Below are 23,069 nucleotides of genomic sequence, written 5' to 3' on the forward strand. Positions count from 1 at the left end.
ACACTTAGAGGCCAGAACATAGTCTCATTTAGGCTCTCAAAGCTATTCAGGTAAGAGGCCTGAGGTCTCTGTAGAACATGGATTAAGATACAATCATTGAAGGAAAATAAGTATATATCAATACTTTTACACTAGATACTATTTTTGTGTATATATTTAATATGTGTACTAGATTCTGGTACACACAAGTCAAAATTAAAATTCAGATAATTATTACATCTAGTAACTAAATTTTTCTGGGTAACTGGGAACAGGCTACCTTTTAGGAACAGGTCATTCTGGCGCAGGTCAAAAACACAAAGGTTCAAAGGCAGCACAGCTGGAAAGCTACCACTCTACATTAAGGATTTTATTCTAAATTTACAGAAGCTTACTGTAAAAAAAAAAAAAAGAATTCAACAGAAGATGTGTACTTTTATAGAATTCATGGCAAGTAACTGGCATAAAATAGAACCATCAAGACCAGGGTCTTTGAAACCATGCTAAGTCACTTCGGTTGTGTTCAACTCTGCAACCCCATGAACTGTAGCCCACCAGGCTCCTCTGTCCAAGGGATTCTCCAGGCAAGAACACTGGAGTGGGTTGCCATTTCCTTCTCCAGGGGATCTTCCCAAACCATGGATCAAACCTGTGTCTCTTATGTCTCCTGCATTGGCAGGTGGATTCTTTACCACTAGCGCCACCTGGGAAGTCCTTGAGCAAAATAAAATTATTTTCCTTCCACAGCAAAGAAAGGCAGTGGATGCCTCTGTTTTCCAGCCTTGCAATGATAAAAAATATATATAATAATGTAAAAGGAACTTGATGAAAATAACAGCTCTACCACTTACGAATTCTTTGACTTTTGGCAAGTCATTTCACCTTTCTAAGTTTCAGTGTGCTAACTTGCAAAAATGAAAAAATATTTATCTGACTTTTATCATAGGATTGTTGTAAAGGTCAATCAAGGTCATGAAGATAATCCCCCGCGTGCATGTTCAAGTTGTGTCCAACTCTCTGCGACCTTATGGACTGTAGCCCACCAGGCTCCTTTATCCATGGGATTTCTGAGGCAAGAATACTGGAGTGGGTTACCATTTCCTCCTCCAGGGGATCTTCCCGACCCAAGGATCTAATCCACGTCTCTTGTGTCTCCTGCATTAGCAGGCAGGTTCTTTACCACTGAGCCACCTGGGGAGATCATAGGACTCTGGAAATTACTGACGTGTAATACAAATATAACCTACATCTGGACAAGTTCTTCTGTTTGATGCAACTGCAAAATGTCAGTGAACCTTTTATGCCCTCACCTGCTCTTTTCCTTACCTGATGACGAGCAAAACATGCCAGTGCTGAGAACCAAGAAGGCTAGCATCATTCGACTCACATGCAGCCCAAACTTCTTACACACAGCCCTAGAGGGAAGGCAAAGACTATCAACACAGCAGACCTTCAGGATGGAAATTTCAATTTAAAGCACAAAAACAGGCCTGCATCACAGAGAACACTGAAGATCTGAAGTCAAATACAGGACTGTCTCAACAGGTCCGTTAGCAAGTTCATGTGCATAAACATTCTTATTCCTTATGCAGGAGAGAAGCTCTGTACCTAAGAGGAAATGTATACTTTCTATAGATCATGTCTACAGAATAATCTATGCTAGATTACGTCTAACATCAGTAGGAAAACAGCCTGGTGTAATGGAAAAACAACAGACCTCACGGACACAGGTTACAATCTTGGCCCTTCCACTCACTAGCAGAGGCACCCTCGCCTAGTAACATCTCTGTAACATTCCTCGTCTGTTAAATGAGGATAATGGTAATACTTACTGCATAAGGTTTCTGTGAGGACAATGCATGGCAAATTACTCAGAAGAGTGCCAGGCACAGAGCTGCTCAACAGAGGGCAGTTATCAGGAAAGAAGACTAGGAGGCACACCAAAGTTTTAACAAAAGGTTATCTAAGTCAACGTTCCTCAATAAATTATACACTTCCTTTAACTTCTGTGTTATAGGTCTTTTCAACCCGATACGTAAAACATCAGTAGAGGTGATTATTGCTTCATTCAGTCAATATTTGTTCAGATATAACCATGTGTTAACTCTCCTTGCTCATGTTCTTAATTGTATCACAGGGATTCTTCCTGAAATAATTTTGTTTCTTCCTTAATATATCCTTTAGAAGGTTCTTTGTTGTAAGGATCTGTTCATGGTAAATTCTGGTTTTTGACATTTTTTTCATTTTGTCAGAAAAGCCTTTATTTAGCTCTTGGTCTTAAAAGGTGATTTAGCTGAATATATCACTTTAGGATGACAGTCATTTTCTCACAGAACTTTGAACATATTTTTTTGTCTTCTGACTCTTGAGAAGGCTTTTGTTGGTCTTCTTGACATTTCTTTGTAGGATTTGTATTAGTCCTCTGTCAACCCGTAAGATCTTCTTTAATCTTGGTTTTACACAGTATCCCTGATTACTTTTTATTTATCCAGCTCAGGACATTAGGCTTCCTGAATTGTGGATTAGTGTCCTTTCTCCTTTGATTCTGGAAAATTCTTAGCTATTACTTCTCTGAATACTGCCTCTCCCTATTCTATAATCTCCTAGATCTGATTAGATATAAATCAGATCTTTCAACTCTACCACACGCATTTTTTATCCTCTCACCTTTTTTTTTCCCTTCTGTCACTCTGTACTGCTTTCTTAGTAATTTCTTCAGATTAATCTTCTGGTTTATTTATTAGAAGTGTCAAATCAAGAGAACAGATTTGTGGACACAGTGCGGGGTTGGTGGGGGAAGGAGAGGGTGGGATGAATAGACAGAGTAGCATGGACACATAAGCCTACCATGTGTGAAACAGATAACCAGTGGGAATTTGCTATGTGACTCAGGGGGCTCAGACTGGTGCTCCTTGAGAAACTAGAGGGGTAGGGTGGGGTGGGCAGTGGGAGGGAGGTTCCAGAGGGAGGGGACCTATGTATACGTATGGCTAATTCGTGTTGATGTATGGCAGAAACCAGCACAATATTTTAAAGCAACTATCCTTCAATTAAAAATAAATATTTAAAAAATTTTTTAAAAAGAAATGTCTAATCAGTTGTATATCCTGATGCTGGGAAAGACTGAGGTCTGGAGGAAAAGGAGGCGATAGAGGATGAGATGGCTGGATGACATCACCAACTCGATGGACATGAGTTTGAACAAACTCCAGGAGATGGCGAAGGACAGGGAAGCCTGGCACGCTGGTTGTAAAGAGTCAGACATGACTTAGTGACTAAACAACAACGACAAATCAGCTGTTTAAACTATCCACTAAATTTTATATATCGATTATTATATTTTTAATTCTACAAGTTCTGTGTGGTTCTTTTTCAAATCTGCCTGGTCATTTTTGTAGTCTCATTCATTATCTTTTTTTATTTCATTGCGGTTGCTGCTGCTGCTGCTAAGTTGCTTCAGTCGTGTCCAACTTTGTGCGACCCCATAGACAGCAGCCCACTAGGCTCCTCTGTCCCTGGGATTCTCCAGGCAAGAACACTGGAGTGGGTTGCCATTTCCTTCTCCAATGCATGAAAGTGAAAAGTGAAAGTGCAGTCGCTCAGTCATGCCTGACTCTTAGCAACCCCATGAACTGAAGCCTACCAGGCTCCTCCATCCATGGGATTTTCCAGGCAAGAGTACTGGAGTGGGGTGCCATTGCCTTCTCTGTTCATTGTGGTAAGAACACCTAATATGAGATCTACCCTCTTAACAGATATTTAAATGTAAAACACAGTACTGTATCAATAGGCATAATGTTGTATAGCAGATGTCTAGAGCTAATTCGTGTTAAGTGAAATATTATATCCACTGATTAGCAACTTTCTGTTTCCATCAGCCCCCGATCTTGGCAGCCACAAGTCTATCCATTCCTTTGCTTCCATGAATTCAACCATTTCAGATACCTCGTGAAAGGGGAACTGTGCAATATTTGCTCCCCTGTGGCAAGTTATTTCACTTAGCACAATATCCTCAAGGCGCATCTACGTTGTCATATCTTTAGGATTTCCCTCTTTTTTTTTTAATATTTTTCTTTTTTAATTATTCATTATTTTATATTTGGCCATGCTAATCTTCACTGCTGTGTGAACTTTCTCTCATTGCAGCAAGGAGGGGCTACTCTAGAGTTGAGGTGTGAGGGCTTCTCATTGCAGTGGCGTCTCATTGCACAGCAGGGCGCCTGAGCTTCAGTGGTATCAACTCACGTGTTCCAGATCACAGAGTCGGACATGACTGAAGCAACTCAGCAGCAGCAGCAGCTCCAGCATTTATAATTTATAGACTTTTTGATGATGGCCATTTTGACCAGTGTGAAGTGATACCTCACTGTACTTTTGATTTGCATTTCTCTAATGATTAGCAATGTTGAGCATCTGTCTTTTCACATGCTTATTGGCCATCTGTATGTCTTCTTTGGAGAAATGTCTATTTAGGTCTTCTGCCCACTTTTTGACTGGGTTGCTTTTTGTTGTTGAGTTGTCGGAGCTGTTTGTATATTTTGGAGATTAAGCCCCAGTTAGTCACATCACTTGCAAATATCTTCCCCCAGTCCGTAGTTTGTCTTTTCATTTTGTTTACAGTTTTCTCTGCTGTGCAAAAACTTGTAAGTCTGCACAACACTGTAAATCAACTCTATTTCAACTTAAAACATAGTAAGAAAAAATTTTCAAGCAGTTATCAGTTTAAGGCCCCACGTGTTTATCTGCTTTTATTTCTATTGCCTTGGGAGAATGACCTAAGGAAACATTGGTACAATATATGTCACATAATGTTTTACCTATATTCTCTTTTAGGAGTTTTATAGTGTTATGTCTTATGCTTAAGTCTTTAAGTCATTTTGCGTTTATTTTTTAGTATGGTGTGAGAGAGTACTCTAACTTCACTGGTCTACTAATACATGTGGCTGTCCAGGTTTTCCAACACCACTTGTTAAAGAGACTGTCTTTTCTCCATTGTATAATAAATCCTTGGTTCCCTAGACAAAAGCCATTCTAACAGATATGAAATGATCTACCTGTGGTTTTGATTTTTGTTTTCCTTATGACTAGTGATATTGCCCTCTGTTTATATGCCTGTTGGCCATTTTATTAGGTTTTTTTAAACCACTGAGTTAGAAGAGCTCTTTATACATTTTGGAAATGAACTTATCCTATATATGATCTGCAAATATTTTCTGCCATTCTGTAAGCTCCTTTCCACTCCATTGATTGTTTAATCTCTTATTAGTCTTTTATTTCATGCTTTCAATTCCCTATTTTATTTCTTTAAAAATATTAAATATAATTATTTTATATTCTTATTTTAGTAATTCCTAATAAATGAAGTTTTGTAGGTCAGCTTTCTATTGATGATCTCTGCTGGCTCTCACTCATAATGACCTGTTCCTTTCTGTGCTTTGTCATTTATTTTTATTATAATCTGGTTCACTAGAACTTTATCTATGGTAATTCTTTGACAACTGGATTAAGAATCCACTTCTTTAGAGAAATTTTACTTTTTGATTTTGCAAGATGTCTGGAAAGAAAAGGAAAGTGAAGTCACTCAGTTGTGTCTGACTCTTGGCGACCCCAAGGACTGCTGCCTACCAGGCTCCTCCGTCCATGGGATTTTCCAGGTAAGAGTACTGGAATGGGGTGCCATTGCCTTCTCCAAAGGTGTCTGGGGACACTATTGTTGTTCAGTCACTAAGTCATGTCTGCTCTTTGCAACCCATGGACTGCAGCAGGCCAAGCTTCCCTGTCCTTCACCATCTCCCGGAGTTTGTTCAAACTCATGTCCATTGAGTTGGTGATGTCATCCAACCATCTCATTCTCTATCACCCTCTTCTTCTTCTGCCCTCAATCTTTCCCAGCATCAGGGTCTTTTCCAATGAGTCAGCTCTGAAGTCGGCTCCAGAGTATTGGAGCTTCAGCTTCAGAATCAGTCCTTCCAGTGAATATTCAGAGTTGATTTCCTTTAGGATTGACTGGTTTCATTTCCTTATAATCCAAGGGACTCTCAAGAGCCTTCTCCAGCAGCACAATTCAAAAGCATCAATTCTTTGGTGCTCAGCCTTCTTTATGGCCCAACTCTCACATCCAGAGAAACCTACGAACCTTTGTCAGCAAAGTGATGTCTCTTCTTTTTAATACACTGTGTAGGTTTGTCATAGCTTTTCTTTCAAGGAATAAGCCCTGAACAATTTACAATAAATTCTAAACTTGGGCTTAGGAGACCACGTAGGTAACTTGAATTCAGTTCTGAATTCATATGAAGACCAACTTAAAGTTACAATCCTCAAAGGTAGCACTGGATTTCTTTTTTTTAATTTATTCTACTCAGAGTCAAGACCAAAGGACTTTTTTTATCTGACATTGTTGGCTGTTTTGCAATGGGAAGACTTTAAGTAATGGTTACTAAGTCCAAATACCTTTTAAAGCATTCTTAAAATAAGATGTTTGTTAGGTTTCATGTAAAAAAAAAAAAAAAGTAGCTATTTTTATTACTGGGATACTTAAATGCCTAACATTTTCACTAATATTCACTCAACCAACAGTTACTTGGCGGAAGAAAATCATACTGAGTACATATAAGAGCAGTGAGTCTCACAATGGAAATAATTTCCTATCAGTTAAGCTCAAAAGGGGAAGAGAGACATCATGATTTATCTCTTAGGAGCAAAAAAAGGCTGTACAAAATCCTACCAAATAAAGTATTACTCAAATATACACTTACGGAATTGAAATTATAATATGAAGATACAGCATTTATCACCTCAGGAAATTAGAAGTATTTCTTCCCAATGGTTGGCTTTAAAAAAAAAATTGAGTTTTAGATATAATATCAGAAGCTAGAAGAAAAATGCCTTCTATTTCTAAACACTGTTTCTATCATCGGAGAAATAACCTATGCTCAATTTGGCTCTTATAGTACTTTTAGAAGCAAAGTTTTTATACTCACTTGTAAAAGTAAAGTTCACATATACAGCTCACAAAAGCCAGCAGACATCGTAAAAAGTAAAAGACAAGAATCTGAAAGAAACCCAGAACAAGAAAACAGAAGTCACAGATACAAGTTAGAAAAACTTAAAAGATGAAACCATTCTCATTTGTCAGTGATAATTATAAATTGGTATAATCCTTTTGAAAAACAGTATGTATCAAGAACCATGGAAATGTTCGTACCTCCAAATTTAAGTATGGAAGTATATTTATTGACTACTTCTATGACTTCAGCCCACAAAAGTAACTCAAAATATACGAGGGGAGTTCAAGTCATAAAGACGTTAATTGCAGCTCTACTAATTTAGTAAAAACTATTTAAAAAACTACAAAATGTTCAATTACAGGAAAATGGCTAAATTATGTTACATCTACTTCATGTTATATCTATTCATGATACAGATACCAAAGTTCATGGTTACAAAGATCAAAGTTCATGGTTACAAAGACAGTGGAAAAATTCTTCTCATATAAATCCTATTCACATGACAAGCATCTCTCATACAATTATAATAACTGAAATTATTATAACATTATAACAAAATACTAAATGAAAACATATATGATTTATACATCACAGTTATAGCTACAGAAATCTGAAGTACATGAAAAAAATAGAAAGAAATATAATAAAATGGTAAAGGTGGTTGTCTCAGGCTAGTGAGACTTACATGTATATTCTTCCTCCTATCATCCAAATGTCTGTAATGTGGTTTTATTAATTTTATGAATACAAATTTTAAACATAAAAATAACAAAATAAAACCATATTAAGTAGCTTTTCTACTACAGTATAACTAGTATGTTTAAGAAAAATGAATACCTCTGAATATAAGCACTATTTAAATATATTCTATGATTACTACTACTGCATATAACTTAAAAGTACTTTCTGTTTTATCATTATAACCAAAAATCAAAATTCCCAAAAGAATCCAAGCAAGTGACCAGCAAATGTCCAAATTCATTCATTAATTCAACAATATACTGAAAACCTGCTATGCACTGATCACTCTTCTAGATGCTACTAGGAATACAGATAATTTTAGTATAACGTATCCACATTTAAGGACTACTCATCTGGTTGGTGAGAGTACAAAAACACATTTAGAAAGTCAAAAACTAACACAAGATAATCAAAGAACTGTACTTGGGAACAGGACAATGATGCCCCATAGTTACTAATATTCAGCATAGTAACTGGATATCAGATCAGTGCAAAAAGACGCAAAAAAGCAAAGAAGTAAGTATAAGAATGGAACAGAAGAAACTAAATTCAGTACGGACAGATGAAAGAGAATCCAAGAAATTCACTTGACAAACTGATAAAGAAATTCAGTGAAATTGAGATCAAAAGGCAAAAATCAATTGTCACAGAGAAACTTGGCCTTGGAGTACGAAATGAAGCAGGGCAAAGGCTAATAGAGTTCTGCCAAGAGAACGCACTGGTCATAGCAAACACCCTCTTCCAACAACACAAGAGAAGACTCTACACATGGACATCACCAGATGGTCAACACCGAAATCAGATTGATTATATTCTTTGCAGTCAAAGATGGAAAAGCTCTATACAGTTGAGAAAAACAAGACCAGGAGCTAACTGTGGCTCAGATCATGAACTCCTTATTGCCAAATTCAGACTTAAATTGAAGATAGTAGGGAAAACCACTAGACCGTTCAGGTATGACCTAAATCAAATCCCTTATGATTATACAGTGGAAGTGAGAAATAGATTTAAGGGACTAGATCTGATAGACAGAGTGGCTGATGAACTATGGATGGAGGTTCATGACATTGTATAGGACAGGGATCAAGAACATCCCCATGGAAAAGAAATGCAAAAAAAGCAAAATGGCTGTCTGGGGAGGCCTTACAAATAGCTGTGAAAAGAAGAGAAGCGAAAAGCAAAGGAGAAAAGAAAAGATATAAGCATCTGAATGCAGAGTTCCAAAGAATAGCAAAGAGAGATAAGAAAACCTTCCTCAGTGATTGACGCAAAGAAATAGAGGAAAACAACAGAATGGGAAAGACTAGAGATCTCTTCAAGAAAATTAGAGATACCAAAGGAACATTTCATGCAAAGATGGGCTCAACAAAGGATAGAAATGGTATGGACCTAACAGAAGCAGAAGATATTAAGAACAGATGGCAAGAACACACAGAAGAACTGTACAAAAAAGATCTTCAGGACCCAGATAATCACAATGGTGTGATCACTCACCTAGAGCCAGACATCCTGGAACGTGATGTCAAGTGGGCCTTAGGAAGCATCACTACGAACAAAGCTAGTGGAGGTGATGGAATTCCAGTTGAGCTATTTCAAATCCTAAAAGATGATGCTGTGAAAGGGCTGCACTCAATATGCCAGCAAATTTGGAAAACTCAGCAGTGGCCACAGGACTGGAAAAGGTCAGTTTTCATTCCAATCCCAAAGAAAGGCAATGCCAAAGAATGCTCAAATTACTGCACAGTTGCACTCATCTCACCTGCTAGTAGAGTAATGCTCAAAATTCTCCAAGCCACGTTTCAGCAAAACGTGAACCGTGAACTTCCAGATGTTCAAGCTGGTTTTAGAAAAGGCAGAGGAACCAGAAATCAAATTGCCAACATCCTCTGGATCATGGAAAAAGGAAGAGAGTTCCAGAAAAACATCTATTTCTGCTTTATTGACTATGCCAAAACCTTTGACTGTGTGGATCACAATAAACTGTGGAAAATTCTGAAAGAGATGGGAATACCAGACCACCTGACCTGCCTCTTGAGAAACCTATATGCAGGTCAGGAAGCAACAGTTAGAACTGGACATGGAACAACAGACTGGTTCCAAATAGGAAAAGGAGTACGTCAAGGCTGTATATTGTCACCCTGCTTATTTAACTTACATGCAGAGTATCATGAGAAACGCTGGGCTGGAAGAAGCACAAGCTGGAATCAAGACTGCCGGGAGAAATATCAATAACCTCAGATATACAGATGACACCACCCTTATGGCAGAAAGTGAAGAGGAACTAAAAGGCCTCTTGATGAAAGTGAAAGAGGAGAGTGAAAAAGTTGGCTTAAAGCTCAACATTCAGAAAACAAAGATCATGGCATCTGGTCCCATCACTCCATGGCAAATAAATGGGGAAACAGTGGAAACAGTGGCTGACTTTATTTTGGGGGGCTCCGAAATCACTGCAGATGGTGACTGCAGCCATTAAATTAAGAGACGCTTACTCCTTGGAAGGAAAGTTATGACCAGCCTAGATAGCATATTGAAAAGCAGAGACACTACTTTGCCAACAAAGGTCTGTCTAGTCAAGGCTATGGTTTTTCCAGTGGTCATGTATAGATGTGAGTTGGACTGTGAAGAAAGCTGAGTGCTGAAGAATTGATGCTTTTGAACTGTGGTGTTGGAGAAGACTCTTGAGAGTCCCTTGGACTGCAAGGAGATCCAACCAGTCCATTCTGAAGATCAGCCCTGGGTATTCATTGGAAGGACTGATGCTAAAGCTGAAACTCCAGTACTTTGGCCACCTCATGCAAAGAGTTGACTCATTGGAAAAGACTCTGATGCTGGGAGGGATTGAGGGCAGGAGGAGAAGCGGATGACAGAGGATGAGATGGCTGGATGGCATCACTGACTCGATGGATGTGAGTTTGAGTGAACTCTGGGAGTTAGTGATGGACAGGGAGGCCTGGCGTGCTGTGATTCATGGGGTCGCGAAGAGTCGGACACGACTGAGCAACTGAACTGAACTTAGCTGATACCTGCAATGAAAGTGAACGTAAGTGAGAGTCGTTCAGTCGTGTCTGACTCTTTGAGACCCTGTGGACTATAAAGTCCATGGAATTCTCCAGGACAGAACACTGGAGTGGGTAGACTTTCCCTTCTCCAGGGGATCTTCCCAACTCAGGAATCAAACCCAGGTCTCCCACACTGCAGGTGGATTCTTCACCAGCTGAGCCACAAGAGAAGCCCAAGAATACTGGAGCGGGTAGCCTCAACCTTTCTCCAGCGGATTTTCCTAACCCAGGAATCGAACTGGTATCTCTTGCATTGCAGGCGATTCTTTATCAACTGAGCTATCAGGAAAACCCTATACCTGCAATGAGTTTCTAAAAATATTACAGAAAACAAGATCACATCCATAACAGTAATAAAAAGTATAAAGAATCTAGGCATTATCCTAATTAAAGAATGGGTAAGCTTGACATGGATAATTTTTTTTTGATACATTCTTTAAATTTTATTAAAAGACAACTGAAAAACGAGGTCCAGTGGTTAAGAATCCACCTTCCAATGCAGCAGATTCGGACTCAATCCTGGTAGAGGAACTAAGATCCACAGGCCATGGGGCAACTAACCCAAGCACTGCAACTACTGAGCCCACGGGCTCTGGAGCCCACTGGTCACAACTAGAGAGAAGCCTGCGCACAGCAGTGAAAGATCCCGCACGCCACAACTAACACCCAGTGTAGCCAAATAAATAAATCAATTAAACAATTTTTAAAAAGACACATAAAAACCTGACTAAATGATAAGTACATCATTTATATATAATAGGGATGGAATGATGTAACACTGCAAAAATACTGTCACGCATGCATGCTTAGCCACTCAGTCGTGTCTGACTCTTTGTGACTTCATGGACTGTAGCTCGCCAGGCTCCTCTTTCCATGGAATTCTCCAAACAAGAATACTAGAGTGGGCTGCCATTCCTTTCTCTAGGGATCTTCCTGACCCAGGGATTGAACCCGGTCTCCTGCATTGCAGACGGATTCTTTACTGTCCAAGCCATTAGGGAAATCCACTGATTCTCATATTAATATGTAAATTCAATGCGACCCTAAGCAAAACCTGCCAGAATTTGGGAAGAGGAAAACTGATTCTAAAATTATTTTTAAAATACAATTTTTAAATGGATAAAATGAAAAATTCATCAGCCACACTACAAAGCCATAATAATAAAAACAATATGGTATTCTCTGACACACTAACCAGAGACATAGAACAAAAGGCCAGAAACATACATGCAAATGAGATGCACAACAGAGATGGTAATAATATCACAAATCAGAAGGAAAAAGAAGAATTAGCAGATGGTTCTGGAAAATGTACTTCACTATATAGCCAAAAATGAAGCTGGATCTTTCAACAATTTATATATTTAAAAAAAAACTGAATGGAGTAAAGCCTTATATGTGAGAGTTTCCCTAGTGGCTAAGATGACAAAGAATAGGCCGGCAATGCAGGAGACCCAAGTTCAATCCTCGGGTCGGGAAGATCCCCTGGAGAAGGAATGGCAACCCACTCCAGTATTCTTGCCTGGAGAACCCCATGGATGGAGGAGCCTGGCGGGCTACAGTCCGTAGGGTTGCAAACAGTCAAGACACAACTGAATGACTAAACATGCATGCTTATATGTGAAAGAGAAAATTACAAAGTTACTATGAAAAAATACATAAGAATATCTTTATGATCTGTGGTGAAGGATGTCTTTTAGAAAGACCCAAAATCCAACCATAAGTCAAAAACTAATTGGTTTGACTCTATCAGAACTAAAGAAAGGACTACAAAGTTAGTATAGGTGACAGTCTAGGAGAAAGGATTTCCAGTACCTAAAACCTACAAGGGGTTACTATTGAGAACTTCTACAAATCACAAGAGAAAATCAGAAAATTCAATTGAAAAACAGCCAAAGGGGCTTCCCTGGTGGCTCAGTGGTAAAGAATCCACCTGCCAAAGAAGGAGATACGGGTTCAGTTCCTGATCCAGGATTCCACATGCCACAGAGCAGCTCAGCCTCTGTGCCACAACTACTGAGCCTGGGCTGTAGAGCCTGGGAGCCGCAGCTACTGAGGCCCACGTGCCCTAGAGCCTGTGCTCAGCAACAAGAGAAGCCACTGCATTGAGAGGCCTGTGCACTGCCCCTACAGAGAAGCCCCAGCTCTCTGCAACTACAAAAAAGCCCGCACAGCAATGAAGACCCACCACCGCTGAAAATAAATAAATAAGTAAAAGAAAAACAGGAAAAGGATGTAAACAGGTAATTCACAGGAAAACCAATCTAAATGACTGGTAAATATATGAAGAAATTCTCCGTCTTACTATTTGTCAGAAAAATAAATTAAAATGAGGAGCATCTCTCTATGGATACCAAGGGGGAAGGGGGTGGGGGGCAGATGAGGTGGGAGAATGGGATTGACACATATATACTATTATGTATAAAATAGCTAACTAACAAGAATCTTGGAGAAGGCAATGGCACCCCACTCCAGTACTCTTGCCTGGAAAATCCCATGGGCAGAGGAGCCTGGTGGGCTGCAGTCCACGGGGTCGCTAAGAGTCCGATACGACTGAGCGACTTCACTTTCACTTTTCACTTTCATGCATTGGAGAAGGAAATGGCAATCCACTCCAGTGTTCTTGCCTGGAGAATCCCAGGGATGGGGAAGCCTGGTGGGCTGCCGTCTATGGGGTTGCACAGAGTCGGACACGACTGAAGTGACTTAGCAGCAGCAGCAACGAGAATCTACTATATAGCACAAGAAAGTCAGTGCTCTGTAGTGAGCTAAATGGGAAGGAAATCTTAAAAAGAGGAACATATGTATACATATAGGTGAGTCAGGGCTTCCCAGGTGGTGAGAGTGGTAAAGAATCTACCTGCCAATGCAGGAGGCATAAGTGAAGCCAGTTCGATCCGTGGGTCAGGAAGATCCCCTGGAGTAGCGCATGGCAATTCACTGCAGTATTCATGCCTGGAGAATCCCCATGGACAGAGAACCTGGAGGGCTACAGTCTATAGGGTCTCAAAGAGCTGGACACAACTAAAGCAACTTAGCATGCACACACGCACAGCTGATTCACTTTGTTGTACACAGAAACTAACAGCACTGTAAAACAACTATACTTCAATAAGAATTAATTTTAAAAAATGAGAACTATCTCACACACTTAGAGAGTCAGAAATATCAAGTGCTCAAGAGATGTTAGGAAGCTGAAACTCCAAACACTGTTGCAGGGAGTAAAAAGCTGAATATCCATTCTGGAGAGCAATATGGCACTGCTCCATGAAATTATGTAGTCCATGGATATATGCATGGGATCCCATTCCTGAGTGTACAGTTCAGAGAAATTCACACTCCAACCCGTAAGGAGACAAAACAAAGCTGTCCTTTTTTAGAGTGGTAAGAAATTGTAAAGGTAACTGTCACTGCTGCTGCTAAGTCACTTCAGTCGTGTCCGACTCTGTGCAACCCCATAGACGGCAGCCCACCAGGCTCCCCCGTCCCTGGGATTCTTCAGGCAAGAACACTGGAGTCTAGGGGTACCAATTATTACCATATTGTCTTGTGGATCACAACAAACTGTGGAAAATTCTTCAAGAGATGGGAATATGAGACCACCTGACCTGCCTCCTGAGAAATCTGTATGCAGGTTAAGAATCAACAGTTAGAACTGGACATGGAACAACAGACTGGTTCCAAATTGGAAAAGGAGTATATCAAGCCTGTATATTGTCACCCTGCTTATTTAACTTATATGCAGAGTACATCATGAGAAATGCTGGGCTGGATGAAGTACAAGGTGGAATCAAGATTGCAGGGAGAAACATCAGTAACCTCAGATATGCAGATGACACCACCCTTACGGCAGAAAGGGAAGAAGAACTAAAGAGCCTCTTGATGAAAATGAAAGAGAAGAGTGAAAAAGTTGGCTTAAAACTCAACATTCAGAAAACTAAGATCATGGCATCTGGTCCCATCATTTCATGGGAAATAGATGGGGAAACAGTAGAAATAGTGACAGACTTTATTTTGGGGGGCTCCAAAATCACTGCAGATGGTGACTGCAGCCATAACATTAAAAGACGATTGCTCCTTGGAAGAAAAGTTATGACCAACCTAGACAGCTTATTAAAAACCAGGGACATCACTTTGTCAACAAAGGTCCATCTAGTCAAGGCTATGGTTTTTCCAGTAGTCATGTATGGATGTGAGAGTTGGACTATAAAGAAAGCTGAGCGCCGAAGAATTGATGCTTTTGAACTGTGGTGTTGGAGAAGACCCTTGAGAGTCCCGTGCAAAGCAAGGAGATCCAACCAGTGCATTCTAAAGGAAATCAGTCCTGAATATTCATTGGAAGGACTGATGCTGAAGCTGAAACTCCAATACTTTGGCCACCTGATGCGAAGAGCTGACTCATTTGAAAAGACCCTGATGCTGGAAAAGATCGAAGGCGGGAGAAGGGGATGACAGAGGATGAGATGGTTGGATGGCATCATCGACTCAATGGACATGAGTTTGAGTAAACTCCAGGAGTTGGGTGATGGACAGGGAGGCCTGGCATGCTGCAGTACATGGGGTTGCAAAGAGTCAGACACAACTGAACTACTGAACTGAACTGAACTGAACTAAACTGTCTTTCAGCAACAATCTACCCTTTACTACTCTGAATTATGATGCTGCAGTTGGGACTCTAGAAGCTACAATTTGAAGTGATAGTGGAAATCCAAGTGGAAATGGAAATTTTAAGCTCTGCATATTGTTATTTCTCTCTGGGGTTTCCCAGGTGGCTCAGCGGGTAAAGAATCTGCCTGCAATGCAGGAGAGCAAGAAACGTGGGTTTGATCCCCTGGCTGTGAAGATTCCCTGGAGGAGGGCATGGTATCCCACTCCAGTACTCTACCTGGAGAATCCCATGGACAGAGGAGCTTGGTGGGCTACAGTCCATAGGGCTGCAAAGAATCAGACACAACTGAATCGACTGAGGATGCACGCACACATGCATTGTTATTTTGTTACTAAGTCTCTCTTCCTGTATATCTTTCCTTTGACAAATAAGTTAAAAAAAAATCAGAAATTTGATACTAGTTAGGGACAGAGGAATAGAGTTCTATCACCTTCTACAGATGCTACCTTTCCGATTATTTTAAAAAGGAAATGCAATCATGTCTCTCCTCTGTCAAAAACTTTTGATGGTTTCATAATACACTTGAAAAAAAAGAAAGTCTAATTGCCTAAAGCCTGGCCTCTTCCTCTCAGTCTCATCTAATCCACTCCACCACTCACGCTCTCCTCCAAGCATCAGACCTATTGGCTAGGGTCTTTGGACCTGAGGAACAACATGGTGGTAAGTTCCCTGGGTTTTCCTCTGGTCTGCTATGTTCCAGGCTTGGAACTAAAGAAGTTGTAAACTAGAAATGCCAATGTACACAGACATAAAAACAACAATCAAGGCCTGCTCTATCTAGCCATAAGACCAAGAAAGGGGTAGCCCAGCAAGAAAGAAACTTTTAGACAATAACCACTCTAATCCAGCCAAGCACCCCAGAAAATAATGTGGCTCCACTTCCACCATCAAAGGTCAGGTAGGAGACAAGGACTCCTTGACAGTGGTAAGGAGCTCCCTCTCCCGGCACAGTGTCAGTGAAGACCACTTGGAGATCTTGGACTCTGCTTCCCTCAAACCTAGCAGTAATGAGGCATATCCACCCTGACCACTTGGGTGGTATCCGTGGAGGACCAGTGGGGAATGCAAACCTCAAGCCCTAATTGGCAGTAACAGTTGGAGAACCCTCTCCTTTTTCTTGCTGTAGTGGTATAAAAAGAAGCCAGCTAAAAGAGAGGCTTAAATAAGAAAAGCAGAATAGTGCAGAGGAAGCTTGCTGGGCCCATGAATAAGATCCAGAATCTCATACTGTAATACCCAAAATGTCCAAGTTTCAACTAAATATTGTTTGTCAAACAGGAAAATCTCAACCTGAAGGGAAAAAGTCAATCGACAGATACCTAAAACAAGATGAGATATTAGAATTATCTGACAAAGTTTTAGAGGAGCCATTGTAAAAATACTTCAACAAGCAATTAAAAACATACTGGGAACAAATGAAACAATAGAGTCTCAGTAAATAAGCAGAAGATAAAAAGAAAAATCAAATTGAAATTTAAGAACTGATAAAATCCAATAATCAAAATAAAAGCTCAATGGATAGACTCAATAGCAGAATGGAGGGGACAGAAGAAAGTGTTGGTGAACTGGAAAACCTAAGATAGAAATTGTTCAATCTGAACACAGAGAAAACAGACTGGAAAAAAAAAAAAAAATGGAGAGAGCTTCAGGGACCCATGAGACTATAATAAAAGACCTAACATCCACATCATTGGAGTCTCAGCAGAGGAGAAACATGACAGGATTGAAAAACTACTAAAAAAAATAATAGTAACAGTCAAAATCTTCCCAAATTTGAAAAACACATAAGCCTAAAAATTGAAGAAGTTGAATAAACTCCGAACAGGATAAACCCAAAGAAATCCACACTAAAGACACATCACAGTCAAATTTCTGAAAGGTAATCAGGTTAGGTCTCGGTTAACTCCTAATTATCCTTCAGTATTTTATTTACACTAAGCTCTCCTAATACGCTAACCTATCACACATTGTACTTTTCCTCCAAGACCCACTGCATTTATAATTACTTGTTCCATGTTCGTCTTCCTCACTGGATTTCATGAGGGAGGGGATTGATCACTGTTAAACTCACAGCACTTAACAAACCATCTACCAAATACAAGTTGCTCCATTAATATTTGTTGAATAATGAATAAATGATTCTTCTTCAAAAAAAAGTCCTGTCTTAACAACCAATACATTTTGTCTTTTTCACAAAACTGTTCCAGAGACTCACCCACCTCTTCATCAGTTGTGATTGCTTCCAAGTTGGCCTGCTCTTACCTTATTCGTTTGTAAAATTCTCGCATGAAATGCAGCTGGCCAGGCATGAAGCAACAGGTAAGCATACGAGCGAATGGCATAAGCTGGAGAATATTCCCAAGTCTGAAACCCCTTCCCATAGATGAGGTAGTGTGTCTGAAAGTACAAAATGAATGGATTCAGGGTTATATTGGCCAAAACTTCTTGTTAAGAGGTTGCAGGTAAAGTTTCTAAGCAAAAATATTAAGTAGACAAAGGTACACAAAAATGCTGAAATTGTCAACAAGATTTGCAACTAATGGATGGATAAGAATCAAAATGACCCAATACTGATATATTAAGATACTATAAATCTTGTAAGACTATCGTTTGGCCAACATTGAAAGCTCAGATTTTATCCTCTACTTATTTTTTTAAAAAAAATACTCTTTAGACAAAACAGGAAAGCTCAATATCTTATATTTTACTAAAACTACCTACACTAAGCATTTATTTTTTTATGCAAAATGTGATCAGAAAATTTCACCTCTGAATTTCCTATAAAAGAGTGTCCAACAGACTTATAAATGTATAAATCAAGAAACAGCAATATAAGCATAGTATGCAGTAACATTGTTTATTTTAGTAAACATCAGTAAAAAAAAAAAAAAAAAGCCAAAAAATTTAAAGAAAGTCGTTGCCTCTGGGGACAGGTGTTTATACACAAGATGTAGAAAATAGAGTTACTGCTTTTCTTTTGCACTTAATATTTTTAAACTACCTCAAAGTATTATTTTGATTTTTAAAATGTTTTAAGAAAATTACAAATTATACTGTTTTGTGTAACTGCCAAATTCCTATATCCTTCAATAGTAGGTAAATCATCAGTTTAGAATACAGAAGTGAAAATAAAGTCATTTTACTAGTAGTCAGGAGGATGAGATGGTTGGATGGCATCACCGACTTGATGGACATGGGTTTGGGTGAACTCCAGGAGTTGGTGATGGACAGGGAGGCCTGGCGTGCTGCAGTTCATGGGGGTGCAAAGAGTCCGACACGACCGACTGACTGAACTCAACATTGTGTATCATTTGTATCTTGATTAATAACAAGGACCCAAGCAGTGAAATTGAGAACAAAAAGAGAAAACTAGAGAAATCACGTACTGGTTCCCAGTAGTTGAATGTTTCGTCACAGTCCGAGATGTTGCTCAGCAGGGCAGCACATAATCTTGCTGAGAGCAAACACTTGAAAGCAGTAGATCCTTCAGGTGCCCAGACTTGTCCGGCTTTGTTCCCAGATAACCTGCTCAGAAACACAAGTATGTGATAGGAAGGACATGCTAACTAGAAGAACTAAAACTAGACAAAAAGGACAACACGGCAAGAGACACCAAAGCACTTGAGTTAGTCACCTAAAAGGGTGAACCGTTAATTGTTCTGCGTAGAATAAGTGAAGAACGAATTAAGACCTTAATCAACGTTAGTCATTACGTCCACTTCTTCTTTGGCATCTGTGACACTCTGCTTATCCCAAACCAACAAATTGTTCAGTTGAAGGCCACAAGCTTTCGTTCTTTTTTTTTTTTTTTCTTTTCCTGCTGCTGCTGCTAAGTCGCTTCAGTCGTGTCCAACTCTGAGCGACCCTATGGACAGTAGTCCACCAGGCTCCCCTGTCCACGGGACTCTCCAGGCAAAAATACAGGAGTGGGTTGCCATTTCCTTCTCCCCTTTCTTTTCCTAACAAGGTCATTACTTTCCACGGCTTTTATTCATTTCCCGGTCTGTTCAAATGCCCAGAGGCTACTATGTGCAAAGGACATCACCGCGTCCTCCAATTCCATTCGCTGACAGCTCCCTGGCGCAGTCTTAACCTGTAGCCCCCCAGTTTGGACAGAGAGGAGGCTACTGGTGTGGAGAGTGCTGGGCCCCACACAGAAGAGTAAAGGGCCGAGACCCTGGGGGGACTGAAGCTGTGAGGGACAGCCATACAAGGTGCTCTTTGCTCTCTCCAACTAATCCTGGGCCTGGGGCGGAAGCCGCACAGACCTGCACTCCAGGTTTCTCCACTAGCAGCAAGGGCCCGAGCTGGGGGACAGGGCGGGGGGGTGGGTCTCATCTAAGCCCTGGGGGGCGGCCTCATCTAAGCTCTGGAGGAGGGGTCTCATCTGAGCCCCAGCGTGCACCCGGCCCGCAGAAGGCGCGGGGTGAAGAGACCGCGGACCCTCCCGTACCGCGCGGGCGAGACCCTGCCCGCGGCAGCTCCGCTCCGCCCGGCCACGCCCCCGCCGCGCCCGCACACCTACTCGGGCCGCGGCTCCGCGCTGCCCGCCTCCCGGCTGCACAGCAGCTCCCGCAGCTTGTCTGCGGCCGAGGCCGTGTCCCCGCCGCTGCCCCCGCTTCCCTTCAGGCGCTGCCGGGCCCCTCGGCTCGCCATGGCAAGCGTGGGAAAAAAAGGTAGAACTCCGCACCCTACGAAAGCAACGAGCGCGGAGACATTGCCGGGGCTGGCAACGGTGTCCGCCGAGGGACAAAAGACCTCGACATGCGCAGAAACGACTAAACTACAGTGTTCCTGGACCAACTGGGGGCAAATCCGGGTTAAGAGATGCTATAGTTATACCTTCCACATAACTTGTAACTCTGGGCATGCCTCCCTCTCCCTAATTCTCTCTTCCTTCACTTAGCATTCTTCACTCTCCTACATATACTGTCCCTCAGCATCCGTTTAAAAGAAAGCACAAATAGAAAGTGATTAAAACAACTCCACGTGGAATACATGGGTACTCAGTTAAAAATCATAGCACACACACAAAACAAATCATAGCACAGCTATATATCAAAGAGAAAATTCTTTTCAGATCACTGACATCTTGTCCTCTGTATTTTGTCAAGTAATAGGGACAGCCTGTAGCGAATTAACTGCTTCAGAGAGACAAAGCCCTAATGGCAGAATACAGAATTGGAAGAAAAGTGAAAAGCTAAAGAAATTCTGTGCAGCAAATTCAACAAGATGTCAGTCATTGCCATTGCTACTACAACATTATGGTAAGCATTTACTGTGCTTACCATACAGGATGAAATCATCCTTTTAAAATTTAATACAACTACTTTATTTTACCAAAAAGGAAACGGAGGCCCAAGGTTGCATAGCTAAAGAAGTGGTAGAGCCATATTCCACCCCAGGTCTTACTACAAAGCCTGTGTTCTTCCAACCAGGAGACCAGGAAAAAGCTCTTGATTTCATACATTCCTCCACAGGCACCTTGATGATACCACACCAGTGACTCAGGGGTCATGCATCTGTTCCTGACACTCTGCCTGCTCCCCCAGTCGCAGAACTCTGTCCTGCCCTGTGGAGCTCTATGCTGCTGCTGCTGCTGCTGCTAAGTCGCTTCAGTCATGTCCGACTCTGTGCGACCCCATAGACGGCAGCCCATCAGGCTCCGCCATCCCTGGGATTCTCCAGGCAAGAACACTGGAGTGGGTTGCCATTTCCTTCTCCAATGATTCCTCATCCAAGTGATGCCAAATCAAACGTGGGTCTGCCCACCTGCACAGAAAAGTCAATGTACCAACATTGGGCTTTGTTGAAACAAAGTACAGTGTTTATTACAAGGAGAATGGGCAGCTCATGCTCAAAACACCTAAACTACCCCAAGCCTTTCAAGGGAGGTGTTTTAAAGGCAAGGTGAGAGAAACAGTTGAGATGTTCATCATCAGCTCATGGACATCCTTGATTGGTCGGTGATGACGTTAACAGGGTGGTACTTCAGGAGTCAGCCTCAATAACCTCCTGGGGTCTATGTCCTGGTGATCAACATGCAATTAACTTCTTCCATCTGGTGGGGGTTTAGAATCAATAAAACGCACAAGGATATGACTCAAAATATTATCTATAGCCCTTGAGACAGAACTAGAGTTTGTTTTTTTTTTTTGAAAGCTAAACTATTATTATCTCGCATGACTGATTTGTTTCTGCATATTCTCATTTCTCATTGCATCAAATCTGCTCTTTGTTGGACTTCCCTGGCGGTCCAGTGGGGAAGACTCTGCACTTCAACTGCAAGGGGCGTGGGTTCTACCCTTGGTCTCAGGAATTAAGAACCCACCTGCTGTGTGGCCAAAACAAACAAAAAAAATAAACCTTTGGAACTCAGGGAAGGCCTAGGAGGCTAATGCTTTTCTACAAACAAGAGGCGGCAGGTATGGAAGAGGTTGGGGGGATCTCACCCCAGGAAGACCCTGCAGGGTCATGCTTGGTTTCATGCTTACTAAGCACTATTGGGGTTGGAAGAAAACTGTTAAGTCACATGCTCAGTCACTAAGTCATATCCGACTCTTTGTGACCCTATGAACTGTAGTCTACCAGGCTCCTCTGTCCTTGGGATTTCCCAGGCAAGAATACTGGAGTGGGTTGCCACTTACTTCTGCAGGGTATCTTCCCAACCCAGAGATCAAACCCGTCTCTGTCGTCTCCTGCATTGGCAGATGGATTCTTTACCATTGAACCACCTCTGCCCTCAATTAGCTTAAAGTCTATGTGGAAGTGAAGTGAAGTGAAGTCGTTCAGTCGTGTCCGACTCTTTGCAACCCCGTGGGCTGTAGCCCACCAGGCTCCTCCATCCATGGGATTCTCCAGGCAAGAATACTGGAGTGGGTTGCCATTGCCTTCTCCAGGGAATCTTCCCAACCCAGGGATCGAACCCAGGTCTCCCACATTGCAGGCAGACGCTTTAACCTCTGAGCCACTAGGGAAGCCCAAAGTCTATGTGGAGAGCCAAGCAATACATGTGTCCTTAAGAGATCCCTTGATTCACTACCTAAACTTACTCCCATGCCAGTTTTCCTACTCCAATTAAAGATACTTCTATTCTCCTAGTTGCTGGGATCAAAAAACTAGGGATTCTGTTTGATTCCTTTATTTCTCTAACTCCAAAATATTTGTGTGTGCACATGTATTTATCAGTAAGTCCTTTGAATTATTTCCCAGTCCAACTGCTTTTTACCACCCAGGTCCAGGTCACCATCATATTTTGTTTGCATTATAATACACTAATTTGTTTCTTTCAGTTCTTGCCTTTCCACATGCTCTTGTCCAAATACAAGAATAAATGACATTTGAAATCAATCATACTTCAGTTACAAAAAATAAAAACAGAAATTAAAAAAAAAGAATAAGTAAGACAGTTATTTCCTTCACAGAGTTTACACTATAATTCTAATCAGCAGAGCCTAGGTATTAACAGGAACATACATTAATTCACATTAGGGCACCCCATTCTGCAGAGTCCTGGGCTGGGCCAATCTCCAAATGTTCTTTAGAGATACAACAGAAAGCCCCAAAATCGAGGGGAGCAAAGTTTAGAGTTAATCACAGTTGAGAGATTATTGT

At 41.0% G+C, this 23,069-nt stretch overlaps 1 protein-coding gene across 2 annotated transcripts in view; it reads right to left on the reverse strand.

Annotated features, from left to right (window-relative positions):
• ALG9 (ALG9 alpha-1,2-mannosyltransferase) overlaps positions 1 to 20,206 on the reverse strand; it is a 113,209-nt gene extending 93,003 nt beyond the window's left edge. The window contains exons 1-5 of one of the 2 annotated variants that reach the window (XM_061440268.1): positions 19,981 to 20,206; positions 18,842 to 18,980; positions 17,718 to 17,852; positions 6,960 to 7,030; positions 1,306 to 1,394 (exon numbers count right to left, since the gene is read on the reverse strand). In XM_061440268.1, the coding sequence (XP_061296252.1) occupies positions 1,306 to 1,394; positions 6,960 to 7,030; positions 17,718 to 17,852; positions 18,842 to 18,980; positions 19,981 to 20,111 (565 nt within the window). In that variant the 5' untranslated portion in view covers positions 20,112 to 20,206. Of the gene's footprint in view, positions 1 to 1,305; positions 1,395 to 6,959; positions 7,031 to 17,717; positions 17,853 to 18,841; positions 18,981 to 19,976 lie in introns of both variants that reach the window. The other variant, XM_061440269.1, reaches the window with a different exon arrangement.
• Positions 20,207 to 23,069: the final 2,863 nt, after the last annotated feature.

The sequence above is a fragment of the Bos javanicus genome, chromosome 15 (assembly GCF_032452875.1).
Source record: "Bos javanicus breed banteng chromosome 15, ARS-OSU_banteng_1.0, whole genome shotgun sequence".
Classification (NCBI taxonomy): Eukaryota; Metazoa; Chordata; class Mammalia; order Artiodactyla; family Bovidae; genus Bos; species Bos javanicus.